Source organism: Panthera pardus, unplaced genomic scaffold (genome assembly GCF_024362965.1).
Source record: "Panthera pardus isolate Hobbes unplaced genomic scaffold, ASM2436296v1 HiC_scaffold_6, whole genome shotgun sequence".
Classification (NCBI taxonomy): Eukaryota; Metazoa; Chordata; class Mammalia; order Carnivora; family Felidae; genus Panthera; species Panthera pardus.
Window position 1 is genome coordinate 127,305,441 of NW_026526991.1, and position 26,980 is coordinate 127,332,420.

The window sequence follows — 26,980 nt, forward strand, 5'->3', positions numbered from 1 at the left end:
CGAGGCAGGAACTTGCAAAAAGCCTGAGTTTGGCTGGGAGCGGGGTTGGGAGGCTCAGGACCGCGTCCTATCGCGTCAGTGCGCAGGCGCAATGTCTGTCTCGCGAGACATCACGGTTGCCGTGGTAACCCGCCGGCCACCGTCTCCGAGGCTAGGTCCGGGGGCTCTTCAACTGCAGTTGCGAGAGGGCTGGTTTTTCACTCGTCGCCCACGCCCTTCTAATCCAGTTTCTACCTTTCAGCGCCTGGCGGTGTTGGCTCTGTCTCTCTTCCCGCTTTTCTGTATTTGGCTTGCCTAAGGGGACGCAAAACCCTGGTCCTTGTCCCAGTGCCCCCATCTCCGTCGCATCCCCAGTACCAGGAAAATCAAGATAAACGGGGGATGAGAGGTGGTTTGCGATTAAAAAAAAAAAAAGTGCTTACAGGCAACAATGTAGGCAATCATGAGCCCCCTGAAAGGAGAGAGTAAAGAAGACTTTGCGTTCTGCGACGGCGGCTCGGAAAAGTCCTCCAAATGTCCGCCGTAGCAACTCCGACCAGTGGAAACTAACGGTTATGAATGGAGTCGCTAGGAAGGCACGGACAACCGCAAAACAGCTGAAGGACGTTTGCAAGGTCAGGCCTCTGAACCTGTTGATTTAGCTGTGGCCAGAACTTAGAAGAAAGTAGGTTGCTTCTGACTTAAAGAGCCTGCTCCCTCCCCACCCCATTCCTTTCTCTTTTCCAGCCCAATTTAGCGCCCCTCCCCCACTTTACTTTTCCTCTCTCCATCTTTCTCAAAAATTTTCCGTCCTCAATCTCTTCACTGCTCGTTTTGTTTTCCATTTTTTGGATCTATTTCCTGTATTTTCAGTTTTTGTCACCTACATAGCGCCCAACTGGCGATAAAGTAAACAAAACAAAAAACTGTGTTCCCTGGGGTCAAAAATTATTGCAGGTTACACAGGGTTAAAGTACAGTTTGATTTTTTTTTTTAAATCACAATTGAAAAGATTAAAAAGAATGAAGTTACAATGAGTTTGAGTGTAACAACAGGCTTTTGTTTCACAAGATGAATCTTATTGGTTCGTGATGAACTGCCAACATTCAGTTTTAAAGTAGTCTTAGATCTCTAGCTTTTAAGCTGTAAGAGAAATGCAGACGCACATACCTAATTGCAATGCTAGAGTGATGGGAAGGAAATGTGCATAAATTTTCGTCCCCCTAAGGTTCCAGACTGTGTAGTTAGATTTGTAGCATCTTCTCAGTTTGCATTCCCTCTGTGAGTATTACCTACCATTTACACCCCATGGCTCTGGAGCCAGGCTGCCTGGATTGAAATCCTAACTCCATCCGTGGCCAAGTATCTGACTCCTAAAGCAAGCGAATTAACCCTCTCCATGAAGTGATAAAAATAGTACCTGTTGTGCTTATTAGAAGAGATCATCTCTGTAAGATGATTAGCACAGTGGCACAGAAAAAGTGCTGGATAAGTGTAACTGTGATAAATCTAGGGACAATCTGAATTAAGAGTTAATAAAAATTAACAGTAGCCTCTATGATTTTAGTGCATGTGTTTTATTTTGAGACTGCCACTATAATTGCCACAAGAATTTTGCTAAAATGAATAACCACACTTCAAAGAAGTTGGATCACACAAACATTGCAAGAAAAAAACCAAACACTTCTCCCGTGACCCAATTACTTCAAAACACATTTCCTTTCAATGTTCCTTTCTGATTTGTTTCACATCTGTGCATGTATTTAAATTGTGAAATAATACAGATTAAATTTTGTATTCTGATTTTCTTTCCATATAACTTTTTTTAATGTTTCTCACATAGTCTTCAAATTATCAGTTTAACTCACGCGGTGTATATGTATATATATGTACATATGTATATAGAACCTTTTTTTAAATGTTTATTTTTGAGAGAAAGAGAGAGAGAGAGATACAGAGTGTGAGTGGGGGAGGGGCAGACAGGGAGGGAGACACAGAATCCAAAGCAGGCTCCAGGCTCTGAGCTGTCAGCACAGAGCCCGACACAGGGCTGGAACCCATGAGCCATTAGATCATGACCTGAGCTGAAGTCAGGTGCTTAAGGGACTGAGCCATCCAGGCACCCCTGTATATATAACCTTGTAATGACAGCTATTACAGTTATTTTGCCCTGTAAAGCCTCAATTTGGTCTTTGAATAATGAAGTTTACTTTTTACATTAATTCCAGAATTGGACTATTGGTAGATTTATATGCTTGTCATGATGTAAGAGTGGTTTAAGGGCCTTGGTGATAAGTCATGTCATTAGCTATCTGTAGATACAACCTAAACGTGAGACATTTCAAGCCGTTAAGCGATCTCTAAGCAACAGCATGGTGACGTGCCACACATCCATAGATAAGGCCAGTAAGGAGAAAAAGAATCTAATTGGATGTAGGCCATTTATTATACTTCTGAGACAGCAAAAGCAAGATCAGCATCATTATCAGTTCCCTGCCTCCCTAGGCCCACGGGACATCCCTAGTCCCAGAGATCACTAACCATAGGTGTCATGAGTGCATTGACAAGCCAGCTTTAAACTTCAGCTGAGCAGTTTCATAGACTTACACAGAAACCTGCAGCTATATATACCCTAAGGTGGCGAGCAGAGAGGGCAGGGGGCAAGGTGAAAAGCATTAGTCTCCACTAAAACTAGGGAAATGGAAGAGAAACACCTTTTTTAAAAATTTTTTTAATGTTTATTTTTGAGAGAGAGAGTGGGGGAGGGGCAGAGAGAGAGGGAGACAGAGTCCGAAGCAGGCTCCAGGCTCTGAGCTGTCAGCACAGACCCTGATGCAGGGCTCAAACTCACGATCCATGAGATCATGACCTGAACTGAAGTCATACATTTAACCAGCGGAGCCACCCAGGCGCCCCGAAGAGAAACACCTTTGTGGGAGTCTTCCACAAGATAGGGACCCTCGCTGCAGAAGGGTTCTCAGGCATTCTGCCTCTGCAGTCAAGCCTTGCCTACATGGCTAGATGGAGACATGCAAGGTTGTCAGGGGGCCTTGGAGCAGAGCTGTCCTATTCAAAAAGAGATATTTGAAAGATCTTAAATGGTCAAAGAGCTGTCTGGGATGTTCTTTTTTTTTTTTTTTTTTTAATAGATTCTATTTATTAGAGTTTTGTTTTATTTTTTGAGGTTTTCTTTTTTTTTTTTTAAAGTAACCTCTGCACCCAATGTGGAGCTCAAACTCACAACCCCAAGATCTAGAGTCACACGCTCCACTGACTGAGCCAGCCAGGTACCCTTGTTTTGTTTTCTTTTTAAGGGCAGAGGCCTAATGTGATAGGAATCTAGGCTTTAGATTTTCTATAGGTCCTAAAGAGCCAGCACCAGTAATTTTGGAAATAAAGTGTCTGTATGATACAAAATAAGCTACAGGTAACTATTCACAATGTACCATAGATATACATAAACATAAACCTGTAATTTTAGACTTTTTTAAAGTAGACATTTATACTGGGGTGCCTGGGTGGCTCAGTGGTTAAGCGTCTGACTTCGGCTCAGGTCATGATCTCATGGTTCGTGAGTTCGAGCCCCACGTCGGGCTCTTTGCTGACAGCTGGGAGCCTGGAGCCTGCTTCAGATTCTGTGTCTCCCTCTCTCTCTGTGTCTCAGCTGGGCTGGGTGCTAAAAGGCCTCACAGAGAGGTGCCGGTTCAACCAAGACCTGGAGGAAGTGGAGGACTGAGCCGGGGAAGAGTGGGGGAAGGTTAAGGCCCTGAGGCAGGAGTGTGCTTGACCTGTTAGAACGGGGAAAGAGACCCAAGCAGCAGGGGGAGCCCTGGGAAGGAAGGTGAGAATGACAGGAGAGGAGAGGAGTGGCTCTAGGCTTGTAGCCCACACTAAAGATAATTCTTACCCTGAAGGCTTCCTGGAGGAGGAGGTGCAAGTCTTGAAAGAGGGCCTGGCCAGTTAAGAAGATGGGGAAGAGCATTCCAGACAGTGGGGTGGTAGCTAGCTATGGGCCTGGATAGCTGGGGGTGGGATGTGCATGTGAGGAAGGAGAGCAGTGAAAGATGAGGCCGAACAGGTCAGTAGGACCTGAATAATCCTGGACCACCACATACACTATGCAGAGGCTATTCTAAAAGGAGAGTTAGCAGGTGCCTGAGTGGCTCAGTTGGGTGAGCATCCGACTTTGGCTCAGGTCATAATCTTGCACCTCTGTCCCCCTCTCTCTCTGCCCCTCCCCTGCTTACGTGCTCTCTCTCAAAAAATAAAAAACATTTTAAAATATAATAAAAATAAATAAAAGAGTTACCGTTTTGCTTCAGACAATAGATCTCAGCCCTGCTGTGTCACTCCTGGTGCTTGCACCCCACAGCCTTTTTAACATAATCTCTGGTGGCAGGAATCAGGCATTAGGTTTGTGTCTGTGGTTTGTCTTCCAGATTAAATGCTCAGCCACAATTAAGAAGTGCTCATCTTGATAAATACTACGCAAAGTGACCTAAAGAGTCATTGCAATCCCTATCAAATTCCCAATGGGCGTTTTTGTTGCATTTAAAAAAATCCTAGGGGTGCCTGAGTGGCTCAGTCTGTTAAGCATCTGACTTCAGCTCAGGTCACGATCTCATGGTTCATCAGTTCGAGTCCCGCGTTGGGCTCTGTGCTGACAGCTCAGAGCCTGGAGCCTGCTTTGGATTCTGTGTCTCCCTCTCTCTCTGCCACTCCCCTGCTCATGCTCTCTCTCTCTCGAAAATAAATAAACATTAAAAAAAATTTTTTTTAATCCTAAAATTCATATCAGATCTCACAGAACCCCTGAACAGCCAAAGCAGTCTTGGGAAATGAAGAACAAAATTGGAGGGCTCACACTTTCAGATATTAACAACTAACTACAAAACTACAGTAATGAAAACAGTGTGGTGTTGGTATAAAGACAGACTTCTACATCAATGGAACAGAGAGCCCAGAAATAAACTCTCACATAAATGGTCAATTAACTTTTGACAAGGAGGCCGAGACCCTTTAATGGGGAAAGAGCTGTTTTTTCAACAAACGGTGCTGGGAAAACTAGATATCCACATGCATATGAATGAAGTTGGACCCTTACTTATACCTCATGAAAAATTAAACTCAAAGTGGATCAAAGATCCAAACTTATGAGCCAAAACCATAAAACTCATAAAACATAGGGGAAAATCTTTGTGACATTGCATTTGGCAGTGATATCTTGTATCTGACAACAAAAGCACAGGCAACAAAAGAAAAAAATAGATCAATTGGTTCTTCATCAGAATTAACGTTGTGCATCGAAAGACACCATCAAGAGAGTGAAAAGCCACAGGGGAAGATATTTTTGCAAATTATATCTGATAAGGGACTAATATTCAGAATATATAAAGAACAACAACTCAATCACAAAAAGCAAAAACAAACAAACAAAAAACCATGGGGCCCCTGGCTTGCTCAGTTGGTAGAGCATGCAACTCTTGATCTTGGGGTTGTGAGTTAGTCTCCCAAAAAGTCAACTCAAAAATGGGCAAAGGACTTGAAAAAGACATTTCTCCAAGGAAGATATACTAATGTCCGATAAGCACATAAAAAGATGCTCAACATCCTTAATCATTAGGGTAATGCAAATCAAAACCATGATGAGATACCATTTCACATCCATGAGGGTGGCTATTATTAAAGCAACAGAGGGGCGCTTGGTTGGCTCTGTCAGTTAGGCATCCAACTTTGGCTCAAGTCATGATCTCATGGTTCATGGGTTCAAGTCCCATTTTGGGCTCTGTGCAGACAGCTCAGAGCCTGGACCCTCCTTTGGATTCTGTGTCTCTGTCTCTCTCTGCCCCTGCCCGGCTTGCACTGTTTCTCTCAAGAAATAAAATAAACATTAAAAAAAAAAAGCAGAAAATAACCAGTGTTGGTGAGGGATACTGTGAAATCAGAACCCTACTACATCACCAGTTGGAATGTAAAATGATGCAGCTGCTGTGGAATACAGTTTGTCAATTCCTCTAAAAGTTAAAATGTAGAATGATGATATAACCCAGCAATTCCACTCCTACGATATACCCAAAAGAATTGAAAGCAGGGACTGAACAGATACTAGTATGACAATGGCCATAGTTGCTTTATCCACAAGAGCCAAAAGGTAGAAACAATTTAGATGTCCATCAACGAATGAGTGAATGTCATATTTACATATAATGGAATATTATTCAGCCATAAAAAGGAATAAAATACTGACACCTGCTACAACATGGATGAACTTGAAAAACATTATGCTAAGTGAAATAAGCCAGTTGCAAAAGGACAAACATTGTGCAATCATGCTGTATAAAGTCCCCAGACTAGGCAAATTCATAGATTAAAAGGTAGAAGAGAGGTTACCAAGGCTGGGGGGAAGGGGAGGAGAAGGTGTTTAATGGGCACAGAGTTTCTATTTAGGAGGATGAAAAAATATTGGAAATACTGGCGATGGTTAACACAGCATTATGAATGTACTTAATACCACTCTAAATACTATTTTTTCACTCATTTTTCTTTACTATTCCTTTTTTATCTCATTTTCATTTTTTTCTTTACTTTTTTCTCATTTCTTCCTTTTAATTTTTTTCTCATCTTTTCCTTTTATTTAGTTTGTTAGTGTTCAGTTTTGTTTATTTGTATGCTCATCTAGCATTGTGTTTTGATTCCATTACAAAGATCAGCTGATCAGGTGGACTCTGGAATTTTCCTTTGAGGTGACGTGGGCCAAGCTTCTCACCAACTTCTCCCAATTTTAAGTTGGCCTTGGGATACCTTGACTCCAAAGTCAACAGTAAGTCCAACATGCCCCTGGGCCTCTCTGCTGTCTCTGCTGATGAGGATCCATATGGCCAGCCACCAGTTCTCAAGACCATCATCAAGGGTTAACTTGGCCAAGCTGAAGTTGGCTCGATGCATCCTGCCTTAGGAAAGAGGTAGTCATTAAAATCATTGACAAGACTTAGCAGAACTCCTCCAAACTCAAGAGACTATCCTGTGAATAAGAATCAGGAAGGCCGTGAACCATCCCAAAACAATTATTTGAAGTGATGCAGACTCTGCCTTGTCCTGGAATACTCTAGTGAAAGAGAGGAACTTGAGTTCCTACTGGCTCACGGCAGTCTGCAAGAAAAGAAGGCCACAGGCAAATTCCATCAGATAATGTCTGTGGGGTATGGTCACCAGGAGTGTGTTGTCCGTAGATTTAAAGGCATGTTCTTGGATGCTGACATGGTAAGTTTGAAGACTTTGGCTTCAGTCACAATTCACCTTTGGCAACAAGCTGGGTGCCTCCTTTGGCAACCCCCTCTCCGTGCTGTCCCAGAACTCCTCCAGGGTCAGATAAGATGGAACCGTGGTGGGTGTGTGGAATCTGAGGGTGTTCTGTAGACACTGGTCAGCGGACCCCTGCCTCCAAGGAGTACTCAGTGGAATATACCATATCCCCTTTTACACATGCAGGAAATGTGAAAAACTGCTCAAGAAATCTCTCATTGTCAGTCTCAGCAAGAGAGCACTTTAGAGCCCAAGATCTATGGATGAATACAGGTCATGGAGACGAACTAAAAAACCCTTATGTGGAGCCACTCCCTGACTACAAGGAAGCCTGGTTGAGTTGATCGTGCCCGGAGTCACACAGGGAAGAGATCAAGACTCGCTGATGGGCCGTAAGCACAAGGAAGCAATGACTTCCTGTTTGCTCCTGAGTTACGGGGGAGCCGAGCTGGAGGGCCATGTCGTGGCCCAGAAACCCCAGGCTTCGGCTGAGCTAACCAACAGCAGCATGCTTTTCTCGTCTCACCAGGTACAGCGTGGAGTCTGCAACACGGAGCGAGGTAGCCGTGAGCTGGCTGTTCTCACCTCTGATTCCTGCTCTAAGAGCGCTCAGCAGAGCAACACAGAACATGGGTCACCTGACAATGGTCAGGTGTCAGGGTAGAAGTTCCACCAGTCCCCCACCCTGCCTGGAGAGGAAGAGACCACCCTCACCTTCAGAAGCAGTGGCCCCTCCACCAGCACAAATCAACTTCTGAATTCCCTGCTTTGGAAGGAGGCTGGCCTCGGCCAGGCCTCCATGCAGAAGGGCAGAGACAGCCTCACCCTGCCAGAGTCTGGGGCCTCCACAGCCTGTGCTCCCCTCCACACTCCACCTCTGCACCCCAGTCTCCCAACAAGGCCGCACCCGCAGGGACCCAAGTGCCACGGCCCAGTCAGGCCTCAGGGCTGTGCCCCCCAGACCTCTCAGGTGCCCCAGCCCAGCACAGACTCCCAATTGTGTCCCTTTGGCCACTTCTTCTGTCCACACATCAGAAGCAGTGGCAAAGCCACAGAGGGAACCAATTTCCTCCGGGGTGTGGCCGAAGGAAACCCGATCTACCTTGGCAACTTCCCACAGATGAGCCATTCCCGAGGCAGGGGGCGGCAGGGGACCACTGAGAACTTCTTCAGCCGGTTCAGGTTCAAGTTTATACTGAGACATCTGTGTTTCAGGTTTGCCAGAAGGAACCTGAAAGCAAACACTGATAGCAAACACTGAGACACTCAGACCTCACAGACTGAGAGCAGGAACAGTGATAAAGGAGAACTGTGGGGAGGCCAAGCAATGCTCATTACACTTGACATGGGGTAGAAAGAACGTGAACTTCATGCAGCCCAGTGAGAAGGTGCAGGAGACCGGCCAGGGGCTGCACACAAAGAGTGGCCAGTAGGAGCCGAGGAAGAAGTTTGCCCTGCTGTGTGTGCAGCGTACTCCGGCCAAGGGGATTTTGCACGGTGGATAGAAGGGTCTACGCGGTCACAGCCATCTCTCAGTGGAGTTCCACTTAAGTGGACAGCAGCACCTCTGCGGCATTCAAGAGCATTGCTTCCAAAACCACGGGAGCTTAACCTTTAAAAGGCTGCCAGGAGCCTCCAGGGAGACAAGGGGCGGGGCGGCCACCGGCACCCCTACCTGGGCAAGACTGCGGAGGCCCTGTGGCCTTCTTTGTGCCGGAGCCGCCAAAGCTCTGCAGCGCTTGGCCCGCGGTTCTCGTGTGCTCATGGTGGAGGCCAGTTGGTGTTTCCACAGGGCAGTTTGGCAAGGCGTCAGAACCCTTAATGGGTTCTTTTGGGAAAAATCTCCCGGGTGACTTTCACCGAGGGCCTCACTAGCATTAGCGCGAAGTCTGCTGCCAAAAATAGTTTGGAGTTTATCATAAGAAAACTTGGCTGCCCCTGATATATGCACGCTTAATGCCGCTTGTGTTTTCGGATGCTCGTTCTGGCTGCGAGTTGGGGGATGGGTGGGGTAAGCATTAGACTCCCTTGTGCTTGGACAGTGGCTTTAACCTCAGGGACTGGAAGTGAAGGAGGCAGCAAGCAGAAAATCAGCCTGAGTGTCATTGGCTGCTGTGCGACCTTCTCTCATTTGTAATTTTCTTCATTCTACACAATTTATTCCAGAACGCAGAGACAGGAGGATGCTTTCCCAGCTCGTTTTATGTGCCGGCATAATGCTGATACAGGAAAAAAACAAAACAAAACAAAACAAGACAGTATGAGGAAGGGAAGTTACAAAATAAAGATGGATGAAAAATCCCTCAAAATATAACTCACAGTCCAGTCATGTATTTAAAAAAAGAGAAACATTTCATCAAGTTCAAAATTAATAAGGAATGCAAGGTTGGTTTAACAATCGAAAATCAATTCATGTAAGCTCTCTTGAAAAGATTAAAGGGGAAATATATGATCATCCCAATCCCAACAGAGACATTAAAAAAAGCTTTTGATGAAATTCTACATCCATTTATGAAAACAAGTTTTGCCAAACTACAAATAGGAAGAAACCTCCTTAACCTACTAAAACATGTATATCCATCAAAATAAGCCAGCTGCAGCGAACATATCACATTTGATGGTGAAACACTGAACACATTACCTTTAAAGAACCATATACTATTCCTAGCCATTATTATACTCAGGTCCTGGCTAGTGCAGAAAGGCAAGGAAAAGAAAGATTTGAGGAATGCAAAGGACTAAGTAAAACTATCATCATTCATAGACTATTGTTTGATAAATAGAAAACCCCAAATCGTTTACTGAAAAGTAATTAAAACTTAAGAGATCTATCAAGGCTGCTGGATAAAGAGTCAATAGACAACAATCAATTCCCTTTCTCTGTACCAGTTACAAAAGGATGAACAATGCAAATTTTTTAAAGACTCCATCTATAACGTAATAAAAAAATTATAAAGATACTTAGAAATAAATCCCCTTAAGGGGCTCCTGGGTGTCTCAGTCAGTTAGGCATCGGACTCTTGATCTCAGCACAGGTATTGATCTCAGGATGGTGTGTTCAAGCCCGGAGTTGGGCTCTGCGCTGGGCATGAAGACTACTTAAAAAAAAAAAAAAATACATATAAGATGTGTGAGACCTTTAATGGAGAAAATTGGAAAACTCTCTGAAAACATTACAGAAAAATAATTGAAAAAGATATGAGTCATGAATAGTGAAACTGTCACAAAAATATCTGCTTCTCCTCCCCCACCCAACTGATGTAGCTTTTCAATGCAATTCTAAGAAAAATTCAAGAATTTTCTTTTGTGGAACATGACTCATGGATGTTAGAGTTTAGAGGGAGGAGCAAAGTGCCAGAACAACGTTTTGTGAGGATGAACAAAATAGGTAGGATTTAATGATTAAGACAGTTTGACATGAGTGGAGGGATAAACAAAGGGAGAGTCCAAAAACCGATTATATAATTGCACCTTGTGTTTTCTTTTTTTATTTTATTTTATTTAAAAAGTTTTTAAATGTTTTTATTTATTTTTGAGAGAGAGAGAGAGAGACAGAGTGTGAGCGGGGGAGACACAGAATTGGAAGCAGGCTCCAGGCTCCGAGCTGTCAGCACAGAGCCCAATGCCGGATTCGAACTCACAAACCATGAGATCATGACCTGAGTCAAATTTGGATGCTTAATGGACTGAGCCACCCAGGTGCGCCACACCTGGTGTTTTCTTAAACACACTCTAATCAGCCTTTGTCCCCACCACTGCACTGAAACTTCTCTCTCCAGGTTGTCAGTGATCTTGACAATGACCAAGATCCAATCGATAACTCTCAGTCCTCCTCCGCCCTGACATGCTTTCTCACTTGATGTGCTTTCTGGACACCACATTCTCTTGGTTTTTCTCTTACTCAATGACCACTTCTTCTCTGTCTCCTACACTCATTCTTCCTCTCCTTTCCAAGCTCTTAATGTTGCGATTTTCCATGGCTTAGTCTTCAATCCTCTTTCTTCATCTATATACACTCAGTTTCTAGAGTCACCCAGTCTGAGGGTTCTAAATACTATCTCTCTGTTCATGAGTACCACATTAATGTACCCTGCCCAAACTAGACTTGATATCCAACTGCCTATTTGACATCTCACTTGGATGTCTGATATCTCAAAACTCACATGTCCAGAACTAAACTTCTGATCTTTGCTCCCCGCCAAACCTACTCCACCAGTGGGCCTCCCAGTGACTCAGGTCAACACTCTTGGAACTATTCCAACTCCTCTCTTTCCTTCACATCCCATGTAGAATCTTTGAGGGACTACTGTTGACTTTACCTTCAAAATATATCCAGAATCTGAGATACTTCTCACTACTACCACCTGAGTTTGAGACACCCTGTAAGTTCTTCCCTGGATTATAATTATGGTAAAGATTCTGCTTCCAACCTTGTTTCCCTGCAATCTATTTTCAACACAGCAACAAGAGTGATCCCTTTAAAAAGTAGTGGTATCTTGGCAGATCGCACTCAAAACTCTTCAATGGTTCTGTTTCACTCCCATTTAACCCCAAATGCCTTTGTGCAAGGTCTTGTCCGGTTTCCATCTTCTATTCCCTGGCCTCTTCTGCTCCTCTGCTCTGGCCACACTGGCTCCCTGGTGTTCTTCACACCTGCCAGGGAAGCTCTCTCTTGAGGGTCTCTGTATTGGATGCAGCTCTTAGGGGGTCTTCCTGATCAGCTCTTTCACCTCCTTCAAGCTTTTACTCAAATGCCATCTTCTCAAAGAGACCTGCCCTGTGTCCCCTACTTACCATTGCAGGTTACCTCTTCCACCCCACATACCCACGACTGCCCATCTCAGCAATCAGAAAGAATGAAACCTTGCCATTTGCAACAAGGCGGATGCTGAGTGAAGTAAGGCAGTCAGAGGAAGAGAAGTATCATATGATTTCACTCATATGTGGAATTTGAGAAACAAAACAGATGAACATAGGGGAAGGGAAGGAAAAATAAGATAAACACAGAGAGGGAGGCAAAGCATAAGGGACTCTTAAATACAGAGAACAAACTGAGGGTTGCTGGAGGGGTCTGGGGTGGGGGGTTGGGCTACATGGGGGATGGGCATCAAGGAGGGCATTTGTTGGGATGAGCACTGGGTGTTATATGTAAGTGATAAATCACTAAATTCTACTCCTGACATCATTATTACATTATATGTTAATTAACTTGGATTCAAATTAAAAAAAAAAAAAGACTTACCATCTCTTTTGCTCTTTTTAAAAATTGCACTTATCAGGGCATCTGGGTGGCTGAGTTGGTTGAACGTTCGACTCTTTATTTCAGCTCAGGTCATGATCTCCTGGTTCCTGAGATCGAGCCCCATGTCGGGCTCTGTGCTGAGAGCACTGAGCCTGCTTGGGATTTTGTCTCTCCCTCTCATGCTCTCGCTCTCTCACTCTGAAAAATAAATAAATAAACTTAAAAAAAATTTTTTTAATTGCACTTATAATCTAAAATCTTTTAATAGACTATAGAATTCACTTATTATATATGGTATTGTCTGCAATGCCCTACCAGAATGTAATGCAAGGATGGGGATTCTTGTTTGTTCTGTTGACTAATGTCTTTCAAGAACCTAAAACAGTGCCTTGCTCATAGTGGGCACTCAGTAACTATTTGAATGAATGAATGAGGAAGATAGGATATAATGGAATCAAGGGAGTCACAAAGGTAAGGATAATGTTCTATTTATTTAAAAAAAATCTTTAATGTCCACTTATTTATTTTGAGAGAGAGAGAGGGCATGAGTGGGGAGGGGCAGAGAGAGAGAGGGAGAGAGAGAGAATCCCACACAGGCTCTGCACTGCCAGCGCAGAGCCTGGAGTAGGGCTCTAACTCATGAGCTGTGAGATCATGCCTGAGCCGAAGTCAATTTAACCAACTGAGCCACCCAGGCACCCTGGTAATGTTCTATTTCTTAAACTGGTGGTAGTTTCATAAATGTGCCCTTTATTTTTAAAATTTTACATATATATGAGTGTATGTATGTATATTGATCTGTAATCAATATTTAACAATATAGTAAAAAAAAAAAAAAGAACTTGATTGTCCAAATTGATTCACTTCCTAAGGGCTCCAGAAAGCTGGGTTTTCACTGTACCTAGTATATTATTATCACTGGACAGAGACATCAATATATCCATTGTCTTTTCTTTCTTTTTGTTCCTTGGAACAAGGCACCATGGCTCTAGCCTCTGGTCAGAGGAGGGCAACTCAAGAGAACATGCTTTGAAAAGAGTTCTTAACATTAGATAATAAAACAGCACAGTGTACCTTCCCTTTCCCCTTTTCCTGATTTTTTAAAAATGTTTATTTTTGAGAGAGAGACAGAGACAGAGATAGAGCGCAAGTGGGGGAGGGGCAGAGGGAGAAGGAGACACAGAATCCCAAGCAGGCTCAGCCTGGGAGCTGTCAGCACAGAGCCCCACGCAGGGCTCGAACCCACGAACCTCAAGATCATGACCCAGAGGAGTCAGAGGCCCTTCTTTTCCTGATTTCTTATAATGACTGTAATGCCCAAATGTCTCAGCTACAGGTTCACACGGATACTGGCCCTCACCCCGTATTTCCCTACTGGAACACTTGAGGGCTTCCCCAGCTGAGAAAGCACTCACTGTCCTGAAGCTGCCTTTTGCCTTTGTACCCCACAGTGCATGTCCCATCACCTGGAAATTTAAAAACTAAAAACCAAAAAAAAGCCTGGCCAGTGCGTTTTGTTAACATTAGCTTTTTGTCTTTTACTTGGGAATTCATTGATTACACCATGAAAAAATTTTCAAGGAGAAAATTTAAAAACCAAGGGATTTACACGAAAAAGACAAGCAAATATTTTTTTTAAATGTAGTTTTATGCAAAAACAAGCTAAAATGAAAAAAAAAAAAAACAAGCTAAAATGTTTTAGGGCCTATCTTTCCCATCTCTTGAATGGTTATATGTTGTATTGTTAGACGTTTCAAGTCAGTAACTTTCTAAATCCTGAATTTGTCAGTTTTTCGGGGCACCTGGCTCCATGAAAGTTTTTTTTTTTTTAATACTGTTTATTATTTTTTTTTAATGTTTATTTGAGACAGAAAGAGACAGAGCATGAACGGGGGAGGGTCAGAGAGAGGGAGACACAGAATCAGAAGCAGGCTCCAGGCTCTGAGCTGTCAGCACAGAGCCCCATGCGGGGCTTGAACTCACGGACCGCGAGACCGTGACCTGAGTTGAAGTTGGACGCTTAACCAACTGAGCCACCCAGGCGCCCAATACTGTTTATTTTTGAGAGAGATAGAGTGCTAGCAGGGAAGTGGCAGAGAGAGGGAGACACAGAATCCAAAGCAGGCTCCAGGCTCCAAGCTTCAGCACAGAGCCGGATCCGGGGCTTGAACTCACGAACAGTGAGATCATGACCTGATCTGAAGTTGGACACCCAACCAACTGAGTCATCCACGAAAGTTTCTTTTAAATGAAGAGTTGGAGGTAGTGGTGGGCGGGGGAGGTGGGGTACCTGGGGCTCCGTGGGTTAAGCCTCTGACTCAATTTCAGCTCAAGTCATTATCTCACGGTTTGTGGGACAGAGCGCCTCCCGCCCCGCTTGGAGCATGGAGTCAGGTTGGGATTCTTTCTCTCCCCCTCTGTCCCTTCCCCACTTGTGCTCTGTCTCAAAAATAAACATTTAAAAATATATAAAAACATAAATGAAGAGTGGAAAATTAACTCCTCATATCACCAGAAAATGCTGTTCCAGTTCTTTGAACAATTAATCCAATGTGAATCACAACCTCATTCTGTGTATCTGTAGAGCTGCGGTGACATTGGATTTGTTCCCCTGGCGAAAGGGCTCAAATTGAATACGCACGTGGTTTTGTGCCTTTGCCCTGAGAACTAGTTAGGGTGGTTGCAGCACGTGTTCAGAACGTATTTTTGCTTTTTAAAGAGAAGACGCCTTTTTCATTGCCGATGAACTGCACCTAGAGGTGGGAGAGGAGACGTGAGAGGTCTCAATATACTGCCTACAGTCCAGGTTTCTCGGTTTACGAGGGGGCGGAGGTATACATATATACACAAAAAGGAATCCCCGCTGATTTCCGTGCCCTGCAGAGACCTCTCTGGATTTCCTGAATACGGTCTCTTGAGAAAGAATTGGGGAGCGAGGCAAGAGCGGAGAGGAACTCATTTAAATTCGCAGCTCTTTCTCTTTCTAGTTCCAAGCTGCACCCTCGTTCGCAACTAACTACCCTTGCGAGAGGCTGGAGAGCCGGACCGCTGCCTCCTACACGGCAGGTGCGGCTCACAGCTCAGCCCCGCCCCCAGAACCAATGGCCAATGGGAACCATCCAATGGGAGCTGGCGGGCGGAGGCGCGCCGCTATTTAAGGAGTCGCGGGGCGGGGTCTGGGTGAGTGTGCGTCGGGAGTGTGGCTGCGGTTGGGTTTTGTGACCATGTCTCTGCAGGTAAGTCGAAGGCCGTGAGGGAGGGTTTACCCCCCTCCCCCACCCCCCCCGCCCCGAGGGAATCGCTGCAGTGGCGCGTGTGGCAAGCGTGACGCTCCTGGCCGGCGAGCCGCTCGGACCTGGAACTTGGGACAGTAGCTGCCTGCAGTCCTCTTGCCCCCGTTTCCTCCCCTTCCCTCATCCCCGCTCCCGCCCGCCCCGAATTGTCCTTTGTGACCCCGAGGACACTCCCACCTGCTTCGCGAGCGTCCACTTAGGACAGTGGGGACCGCACCGGTGCCATCTATGGATGGCGAGCCGGGGCTCCCTATGGCAACGCTTGTGAACCCCGGGGATTGGTTAAACGCCAAGTAGGCTCACGTTCCCGGGAGGGCAGACACCGAGTTGCTCCGGGAGGACCAGGCGGCCCTGCCCCTCCAGTTCTTCCCATCTGAGAAATGGAGGCGAGGGCGGCTGGGGTCCCACCCGCACCGCCTCGCTCCTTGGTACAGCCAGGGGCCTCTCTCAGGCAAAAGTTGTTTTGGGCAGCAGAGAGCTGTAAAACTACAGTAAAAAATACTGTTTTGCTGATATGCGAAAAAAGTATATGTTCAGGGTGGGAACTTTGGGGAAAGAGAACAAATGTAAATAAAGGCCATCAGGAGTTCCTTCACCCAGGTGACAACCACTGCTAACACGATGGATTCGTTTCTAGTATGTGTGAAAAATGTGTATGTGTATATATATGCCTGTACGTGCTTGCACATACAGGTGCATGTATACATAGATACATGTGCATGGTATAAGTGTGCATATACACACACTGATTCGATTATACTCTTATGTGTATACAGTTTTGTTCCTGTACCTATCACTGTATTATGAGCCCCCTTCCAAGCCCCTGTCTGTCCTTCGGGTGCTGACCCCTCGGGCTTGGGCTAAGCGCCATGTCCTCTGGGAAGGCTTCTTCCACGCCCGCTGACACTCTGTCCTCTGTGTCCCCAGAGTGCCTGCAGCTCCTCCACTATAGCAAGTATCACGTGATCATTGTTGACTTGCTCATCTCCCACTGGAGCCCGAGCTCCTTGGGCGCCGGCTGCCCTGTTTCGTCCCCATGTGCCTGGCAAAGGCCTGGCGCATCATAGGTGTTCAGTACGTGCATTAAGTAGTATGATCCAAGTGATGAGCTCTGGCTGGGCAGAGTCAACAGAATGAAATCAAGAATATGTGCTTTTTTAATGGCATTTAATCTTAACACCTTCCCCCTGAGGTTAATAGTATCATTTGGGGGGGGGGGTGGAGTCTGAATCACAAGAACTTTGTTGCTAGCATAGAGTCCCATGGCATTGTCTCTCAAAGCTAGAATTCAAACCCAAGATCCTGATGTGAGGCCAGTGCTCTTCCCACTTGAGCTCCTCATGGTTGCACCGGGAAGGGCCCCATAGAGAGGGTACATGGGAGCCACACCATGGAGCAGGAATGTATCAAGTTGTGGCACCACAAAATGGCACGCTGGATGGAAAGAATGACCTTGGTCCCTGCTCTGGAATGGGCTTCTCTACCCTGGAAGGGAGAAGAAAGGGGGATCCTTGAAGTTGTGTGTGAAACTGTGTCAGGGGCTGACCTCTTGTAAAGAGGGCCAAGCGTTTCATTAGGTTATCAAATGGTTCCATGTTCCCCCACATTATGAGGAACGCTTTTCCAGAAGTTCTTTCCTGGAAGGCAGGGACCTAGCATGGTTGTTGAGAATCCTTAGAATTCTCCTCAAGGCTTGGCTTGCCGAGGGGAATTGGGTTTCTGTCACTGGGAAAGGGTATAAGACCTTACAGCAAGTAAATCTGGAGGCAAAGATCCCTATGCCTCTGAATAGCCCTGTCTGGCCCTCAGGAAGCCATGGGCACTTATGGAGCATTTTCATTTTGTCCTGATTATAGACACAAGAGGGGCACACTGTAGAACATTTGGAGAGTATAGAAAGTGGTAAAACACCAGAAAACTTACCAATAATCAGAGGCAATTACTGTTTGCATATTTTAGTATACTTCTTGCTGGTCTTTATTTTTTCTACATGGCTTACAAAGCTGAGTGTATAAAGACAATTTGGTATTATTTGTTAAATCAACATATTTTTCATTGTGAATAAGTTTCTCTAGAATTAGGTTTTTTTTTTCCCCACAAAGAGACTTAAAATAATAATGGTAGCCTTTGTTAAACACTCACCATGTCCCAGGCACTATTTAAAATATTTTATATGTGTTGGGACGCCTAAGTGACTCAGTTGGTTAAGCGTCCAACTCTTGACTTTCTCTCAGGTCATGATCTCATGGTTCGTGAGTTTGAGCCCCACGTCGGCTCTGCACTGACAGTGTGTGGCCTACTTGGGATTCTCTCTCTCCTCTCCACAAACCCCCCCACCCCAAATAAATAAATAAACTTAAATAACTATTTTACATGTGTTAACCTGATTAATCTTGCCAACAACCTTGTGGATAGGTGGTATTATTGTCCCATATTCTGGCTGAGAAAACAGACACAGGTTAAATAACTTCCAAGGACACATAGCTCTTAAGAGATGAAGCTGAGATTCTAATTGGGGCAGTCTGGCTCTGGAGCCAGTGTTTTGTTTTTGTTTTTGTTTTTGTTTTTTGAGAGAGAGAGTGCAAATGAGCAGTAGAGGGAGAGAGAATCCTAAGCAGGCCCTGTGTTCAGCACAGAGCCCGATGTGGGGCCTGATCTTACGACCCTGAGATCATGACCTGAGCCAAAATCGAGAGTCAGGTACTCAACTGACTGAGCCAGCCAGGCACCCCTAAAGCCTGTGTTCTTAACCATGACATTGTTTAAAGCAGTTGGCAACTTCCTAGAAAGAAACTCAGAAAGAGAAGGCAGGGTGTATGACCCTTGTCACATGCACCCATGCTTCTTAGACCCTTGTAGGGATTAATTAGGAGGCTGGGCCATTTTCCAGGTTATTTAGGTTGGAGAACCCAGTCTCTCTGATTTACAAGTGATTTTTGTTCATGACAAAACAACTGTCCTAGTTGTGCTACTGTTCTGTCTTTGGCGCTGGAGGAAACTTTATCCAGCACCTCTGCTGAGATCACTGAGGTTCTGACATTACATTGGGGCTATCCACTTTCTGTACTGGGACTTTGGATATTTGGATCAAAGGCAGCTCTGCATTGGAGAAAGAAAATGGGGGTGGGGGTGGAATGCCTTCTTGAGCTTTTCTTGTTTGATACCCAGGCCAGTGACATTTCCTGCTTATCCCTGATTTATTTTTTTAACGTTTATTTATTTTTGAGACAGGGAGAGACAGAGCATGAACAAGGGAGGGTCAGAGAGAGGGAGACACAGAATCTGAAACAGGCTCCAGGCTCTGAGCTGTCAGCACAGAGCCCGACACGGGGCTAGAACTCAAGGACTGTGAGATCATGACCCGAGCCGAAGTCAGCTGCTCAACCGACTGAGCCACCCAGGCGCCCCTGCTTATCCCTGATTTAAATAACACAAGGTAAAATAACGTTTATTTATTTTTTTTAAAGAATAGAAAAATTCTATTAAGGAAAATAGTTACCAAAGCCCTTTTTAGAGAAATAAAGAGGTTATAAGACAAGGAATAAAGCTAAGAGCACATAGGGGCCTCCTGGCTGGCTCAGTCTGTGGTGCGGGCAGCTCTCGATCTCAGGGTCATGGGTTCGAGTCCCACACTGGGGGCAGAGATTACTTAAGTAAAATATAAAACAAAATCTTTTTAAAAATACTGGGAGCCCATAGACATTCCTCTGTGCAGAATATGTCAACGGGGAGCTGCCGGCCAGCCTGACGATCTTTGGGAGTTGGGCAAAGAGGAACTAGGTGGTGAAAGCTCTAGACAAAGACTGGTTGGTAGCAAAGCTATTGCAAACGGCAAAGGGTGGATTTAGGAAGGAGAGGGGGAAGTGTCCATGAGGGGGATCAACAAAGCTGCACTAAGTGTAATGTTGTTTTTTTTGTTTGTTTGTTTGTTTGTTTTTTTAAACATTTATTTATTTTTGAGACAGAGACAGAGCATGAACGGGGAAGGGTCAGGGAGAGGGAGACACAGAATCTGAAACAGGCTCCAGGCTCTGAGCTGTCAGCACAGAGCCCGACGCGGGGCTCCAACTCACGGACCGCGAGATCATGACCTGAGCCGAAGTCGGACGCTTAACCGACTGAGCCACCCAGGCGCCCCTGTAATGTTGTTTTTAAAAAGTTATATTTGTATGCTTTAAACTTACAAGAAATGTGGGTTGAAATTTCTCTTGATAGATTTTTTTTGCCACCTTTTGACCACATTCATCCATTTCCCCCACCCTTCATCCCCACCTGTGGTAACTGCCAATCTGTCCTCCTTTTCCCTAAGTTTAGTGACCTTAGATTCCACATACAAGTGAGGTCCTTTAGTATTTGTTGGTCTCTGTCTGACTTCACCTCACATAATGCCCTCAGGGCCCATCCTTGTTGCTGCTCATGGCAGGATCTCCTTCCCTTTTATGGCTGAATGATATTCCAGGATGTGTGTGTATGTGTCTGTATAATATTTTCCTTATCCATTCATCCATCATTGTGATGAGGGACCATAAGGCAAGCTGAGGGTCAAGCACAAGCTAGCACAACCCACCCCCCCTTGCCACCCCAGGTGGGATATGTGTGACATTCCTCAGACACTCCTGGCTGCCCAAGAACAAAGGAAAGGACAGAAAATAAATGGTTAGACTGATAGAGTCTCCCTCAATTTACAAATATCTTAGTAGTAATATCACAAGAAAAAGGCAATCTTATCAGTAGCCTAAAGTCCAGGAACTGCCTACTTTCCTAATGTTAATGCTTTGCTAGAGGGAAACACAACTTTAGCTTGACAATAGCTAGGCCTCAGGTAATCTATGAGTCTTCTTTAGCATCTGGAAATCCCTTTGCTGCCAGCTCAGAGCCTGGAGCCTGCTCCTGGATTCTGTGTCTCCCTCTTTCTCTGCCCCTCCCCTGTTCGCACTTGTCTGCCTCTCGAAAAAAAATAAACATTAAAAAAAAAAAAAAAAAACACTTGCTCTTGACTTTACCTCCCCCATCTCCATAGTGTATAACCAGTCACTGTTCAACACCCCAGTGCTGCTCTTTCTGCCCACAGGTCCCGTCCCCGTGCTTTAATAACAATCACCCTTTTGCACCTCTTCAAGAATTCTTTCTCTGCCATTGGCTCTGAACCCCCTCCATCACCCCAAAACCTCATTGATAGGGCACTCAACTTGTACTTTCCAAGTCTTGACTCTTGTTAAAAACAAAAACCAAAACCACTGGGCGTGACCGTGGGGGTGCCAGCATCGCTGTGAGACAGGGGCTTTGCTTCCGCCCAGAGGTAGAATTACTGGATCACGTGGGAGCTGGATTTTTAATTTGTTGTTTTCCACTGTGGCTGCACCAGTTTATGTTCCCAGCCATAGCGCGGGAGGGTTCCCTTTTCTCCAAGGTCTCACCAACACTTATTTCTTGTCTTTTGATTTTAACCATCCTAATAAGAGTGAGGTCATATCTCATAGTGGCTTTGATGTGCATTTCCTGGTGATGAGTGATGTTGAGCACCTTTCCATGTGTCTGTTGGCCATCTCTACGTCTTATTTATTTTTTCTTAATTTATAAAGGATTTATTGGATTTTTTCAGAAAAATTCTCTAAACTACATAACTAAGTTCTACACAGACAAGCTCTCATTCTTCATTTAGCCTTGATTTTCTTAGTTTTCATGTTTCTGATCATCTGCCATCTTTTTTTTGTTATCTCCATTTTATTTATTTATTTTTAACTTATTTATTTAAATTCAAGTTAATTAACATAATTTTTTTCATCCACTGTCTTTTAAACCATTTGGCATTTTGTTTTTTCCACTTGGCATTTTGTTTTTTCTGCGTTCCCCAAGCATTATTCAGCAACTGGGCTGCAGCCCTTCTCACTGGTAACCTCTTCTTTTCAAGAGACAGGCACTTATTTACAATAGTTCTGTTGGTTCTGGGACCATATGAAGAATTCTGTCTAAAGGCTTTCCCTGCTTGTTGTCTTGAATCTCTCAGATCCTGATCTTTCAGCCTTAGAGCAAGTAGCTTTCATTCTAGACTGTACTTTTTATACTTTCTCTTCAGCTTTCTTGGAATCGTTTCTTTTTTTGTATTTTTTGTTTTTCTTCTGCAAATGAGCTTCTTTCAACTTTCCTGATGACTTCTTTATGTTGTCTGGCCAGCTGTAGTTAACTTGTCTAGAATGTTATCTGGGAGGGGTTTTCTTTTTCTTTTTCTTTTTGCCTTCTTCTGAAGCCCTTTATCAGTGCGCACCACCGACGCCCCATCTGAAGCCCAACCACCGCTCCTCTTCTCAGCCTTCCCCAAAAGGGAGCTCCACTTGCTACCCTGCTGCTGGGCTGCGCCTCCTTCTCCTCCCCCAGGGGGTGCTCCGCTTCCCCTACCATCCCACCCCCCAGCCCCAGGTGATGCCCTGCTTCTCGGTCCTCCCCCAGAGGGTGCTCTGTGCTCCACCTCCTACGCTGGGCGGGCTGGCTCTCCACCCACATCACTAGTGACAGGTGCGAGAGGATCTGTGCAGCGTCGGACCCTCTCCATTTGCCTTCCTTTCCCATTTTGTTTAATTGATTTTTTTAAAGCTATCGAGTGGTATGAGTTCTTTATATTTTTTAAATATTAAGCACTTTTTATTTTATTTCATTTTTGCATTATTTTTTAATTTTTTTTCAATATATGAAATTTATTGTCAGATTGGTTTTCATACAACACCCAGTGCTCATCCCAAAAGGTGCCCTCCTCAATACCCATCACCCACCCTCCCCTCCCTCCCACCCCCCATCAATCCTCAGTTTGTTCTCAGTTTTTAAGAGTCTCTTATGCTTTGGCTCTCTTCCACTCAAGCCTCTTTTCTTTTTTTTTTCCTTCCCCTCCCCCATGGGTTTCTGTTAAGTTTCTCAGGATCCACATAAGAGTGAAAACATATGGTATCTGTCTTTCTCTGTATGGCTTATTTCACTTAGCATAACGCTCTCCAGTTCTATCCACGTTGCTACAATGGGCCAGATTTCATTCTTTCTCATTGCCACGTAGTACTCCATTGTGTATATAAACCACAATTTCTTTATCCATTTATCAGTTGATAGACATTTAGGCTCTTTCCATAATTTGTCTATTGTTGAGAGTGCTGCTATAAACATTGGGGTATGAGTGCCCCTATGCATCAGTACTCCTGTATCCCTTGGGTAAATTCCTAGTAGTGCTATTGCTGGGTCATAGGGTAGGTCTATTTTTAATTTTTTGAGGAACCTCCACACTGTTTTCCAGAGTGGCCGTACCAATTTGCATTCCCACCAACAGTATTAAGCACTTTTTAAAGATACATGATTTGCAAATATTTTTTCCCATTCCATAGGTTGCCTTTTCATTTTGTTGATGCTTTTCTTTACCTTGTAGAAACTTTTCAGTGTGATGGAGTCTCATGTCTTTATTTTTGTTTTAGTTGCCCTTGCTTCTGGTGTCAGATCCGATCATTGCCGAGACCAGTGTCTGCCCCCTGTATTTTCTATCTAGGAGTTTTATGGTCTAAACCAAAGGTCTTACTTGACCTTACTTTAAATCCACTTTGGGTTGTGCATAGTGTCAGATAGTGGTCCAGTTTCATTCTTCTGTATGTGGCAGTCAAGTGGTCCCAGCACCATTTGGTGAGGAGAGTGACCTTTCCCCCATTCTACATTCTTGGCTCTTTGTCAAAAATTAATTGACCATATATGCATGCTTTTATTTCTGGGCTCTCTGTTCTGTTTCATTGATCTGTTTGTTTTTAGGCCAGTACCATACTGTTTTGATTACTGTAGCTTTGTAATATACAGTCGTTGCAAGTCAGGAAGTGTGATGACTCCAGCTTTGTTTTTCTTTCTCAAGGTTGCTTTGACTGTTCTATACAAACTTTAAGGTTGTTTTTTTTTCTATGTAAACTGTGCCATTAGAATGTTGATAGGGATTGGCTTCGACAAATCTGTAGATTGCTTTAGGTGGTAGGGACATTTAAACAAAATTATTTCTTCCAATTCATGAGTATAGAATAGCTTTCCATTTATTTGTGTCTTCTTCAGTTTTTAGAATTTTCAGTATTAAGAATTTTTAGTATTGGGGCGCCTGGGTGGCTCAGTCAGTTAGGCATCCAACTTTGGCACAGGCCATGACCTCAGGGTTTGTGAGTTCGAGCTCCACATTGGGCTCTGAGCTGACAACTTGGAGGCTGGAGCCTGCTTCAGATTCTGTGTCTCTCTCTGTCCGTTCCCTGATTATGCATGCGCGCTCTCTCTCTCTCTCTCTCTCTCTCTCTCTCTCTCAAAAATAAATAAATAAACATTTAAAAAAAGAATGCTCATAATTAAGAATTTTATATAGTTGTCCCTATCTTATCTGTGTATCAGGTACCAGGAGAGGTATCTGTAAACGATAGCTCTGGTGGAGCCAGACTGTAATGGTTCCAATTCTGTTTGAAAGCTTCCTCTTTCTTTTTGAGTTCCCGGTGTTTGGTGGTAAATGCCCCCAAGACAGATGGGCCTGCCGAAAGTTAGTGAATGCACCATGCACCTTTTTTTCCTTTTGTTCTAGGCTGATTTTGATAGGATCGCCGAAGATGTGAAGAAGATGAAAACAAGGCCAAGTGACGGAGAACTGAAAGAACTCTATGGGCTCTACAAACAATCTGTAGTTGGTGACATTAATATTGGTATTTCATATATATGTATATGTATATGTATGTTAATATTTTTTAAATAATACATTTAAAAATAATGATAAGTTTCATTTGAACAATGTTTGTTAGAAGTATAGAGTAAAACATAACGTTGAAAATGTATCTGTCCTTCTTTTGGCAGAGTGTCCAGGAATATTAGATTTAAAAGGCAAGGCTAAATGGGAAGCATGGAACCTCCAAAAAGGTTGTTAATTCTTTAATAAGTGAAATAAACTTTCTTAATTGCCCGATACATCAGTGAGATAATCTGTTTTGTCTTTCTAGGGTTATCGAAGGAAGATGCCATGAGTGCATACATTGCTAAAGCAAAAGAGCTGATAGAAAAATACGGAATTTAAAATTCAGCTATGAGAAAGTTTTTCTTTTGAAACCTTCATAATGGTATCATGACCTAACATCTGGATAAGAAATGCACTGTTAACTCTACAGTGTCGTGAATATTTTTGCCATTAACATGAATTGTAATCCTTAATTAGTGGTACACTGAGACTGTGTTATGTAATGAAATTTTACTTGCCTAAACCAGATGATTGTAAAAGTTCTTTTAAAAATTTTTTTTTGCTCTGGTAGTATGTGCACAAAAACATTAACAATTTTTTTTTTTTTTTGGCTTACCAGTTTTTCTATAGAGAGTTAACATTATTGGTGTATAATCAAAACAGTTTATTAAGAACGAGTAACAAGGTTTTTCCTTTGTTGCACTGTGTAGCTTTGGGATTCTCACTGACCTGGGGCCTTCGTCAACCATAGACATCTGTAGTTCTTGTCCTTACTCTGTAATTCTTTACTAGGTGACTGAGGCAAATTATGTAACCTCGCTAATCAGCCTCCTCTATAGAGTAGGGGGAAAATCAGTCTCACAGTGTTATAAAAACTGAATGAGGAACTGTAATTATCATACTTTAAAGCACACGTTATGAAAAGCCTAACAACAAATAAGCTAAAAATTTTAAAAAGAAACTTATGAGTCGATGGCTATTCAAAGAAAGAAAAGAGCTACCAACTATTTTTTCTCTAAATTTCTACATTTAAGACAAACCAAAAAATCAAATGTAGTGTCTAGTGATAATAAACCTACAACTACTCCGCCTCTTAAGCTCAATTTGTATCGTAGTGAAAATGCAGAGTCTGGAATATCATATTGGCCTAATCCTCAGTCTTTCTTGCGGGCACACAGCTTCCCTGGAGGAAGGTGGCCTTCTTTTAGCAGTTCTAGAACCTGTCTGAGATTGCGTAGGATAAACATCATCAAGACCAGTGTAACTCTATTCCCTGGATAAGTGTGTGCATTTGGTATGCTATGACCAGTGAGGGACAGTTCATTTCATGTGACTTTAAAAAAAAAAACAAGCAAACAAACAACCGAGGTTGACTAGATGAATTTCCAGGGAAGTGAAAAAAGCCAGTCTCAAAAGATCATGCTGTGTATGATTGCATTTATGTAACGTTCTTGAAATGGCAGACATAGAGGACAGAATAGTGGTTGCCACAGAGGATGGAGTAGGGAGGTAGGTGTGGCTTTAAAGAAAGGCAGAAGGGATCCTGTGGGGATGGAATGTTCTGTCCCTCGACTCACAGTGAACATCTAGCTGTAACATTACACTGAGTTTTGTACATGTTACCATTGGGGGCAACGGGGTAGATCTGTATTATTTCTCACAACAACATGTGAATATACAGTTATCTCAAAATAACAAGTTTAATGAAAAAAAAAAATCTAGTCGATTCCTATTCCGGAAAATTTTGGAAAGTAGAGATGATTCTCATCTCTGCTAAATCTTCCCTAAAGATAGTCAGGAGTCTTCGATGATGACGTCAGCGTCCAAATCCAAGAAAATGAAGACGTCGGCAACGACGGGGCCGCTCCTTCTAATCGAGGGCCTGGAAGCTCCCAGAGCTATTCCCATGTGACTTCGCCTTCACCGGGAGGAGAGGCAGCCGGGAAGGCGCACCTCAACAGCCTCACAGAGGCTACATCATGCAATTCCCATTGTGGACCATATTAACTAACAGTTGTTCAAATGAATGATCACAAATCAAACGACTTTTGTGTCGCTCCTTCCATAGGGAGCCCCGGAGATGGTGTCTCGCCAAAGGGTAAAAGCACAGCAGGTACTAAGCACCTATTATGATTGGCTTGAGGCTATTTTTAGCTCAAGTTGATTACATGAATCCTAACTCCTCCCACAATGAATTTTTAATATATTTTTTAAAGATTTTATTTGTAAGTAATTTCTTCACCCAGTGGGAGGCTCACACCTACAACCATGAGATCAAGGGCCACACGTGCCACGACTGAGCCAGCCGGGTGCCCCACCACACAAGGAATTTTTTATATTATTTGCTCTTCTGTTAGGAATGATCAACTATGAAAACTACGTCCTGTAGGCATTTTGCTCTACCTCATTCACTAACACAGACGTGAACCCCTATTATGGGATCGTTAG

The 26,980-nt window shown here is 43.8% G+C and overlaps 1 protein-coding gene across 3 annotated transcripts; it reads left to right on the forward strand.

Moving 5' to 3' along the window:
- The first annotated feature begins 179 nt into the window (after positions 1-179).
- Positions 180-25,084, forward strand: ACBD7 (acyl-CoA binding domain containing 7). Of its 3 annotated transcripts, none has more exons than XM_053895142.1 (4): positions 180-614; positions 24,389-24,506; positions 24,655-24,717; positions 24,798-25,084. In XM_053895142.1, exons 1-4 carry the CDS (start codon positions 555-557, stop codon positions 24,869-24,871), a joined length of 315 nt encoding a protein of 104 aa, XP_053751117.1. In that variant the 5' UTR covers positions 180-554; the 3' UTR covers positions 24,872-25,084. The 3 variants fall into 3 exon arrangements, with proteins under 3 accessions (XP_053751117.1, XP_019316245.1, XP_053751116.1); XM_019460700.2 differs by lacking the exon at positions 180-614 and adding an exon at positions 15,655-15,759; XM_053895141.1 differs by lacking the exon at positions 180-614 and adding an exon at positions 16,025-16,109.
- The last annotated feature ends 1,896 nt before the right edge of the window (positions 25,085-26,980 follow it).

Coding starts and splice junctions, on each gene's coding strand:
- ACBD7 (XM_053895142.1), top strand. CDS start 555: ATGAATGGAGTCGCTAGGAAGGCACGGACAACCGCAAAACAGCTGAAG. Junction 615..24,388: donor AGCTGAAGGACGTTTGCAAG/GTCAGGCCTCTG, acceptor CTTTTGTTCTAG/GCTGATTTTGATAGGATCGC. Junction 24,718..24,797: donor AGCATGGAACCTCCAAAAAG/GTTGTTAATTCT, acceptor TTGTCTTTCTAG/GGTTATCGAAGGAAGATGCC.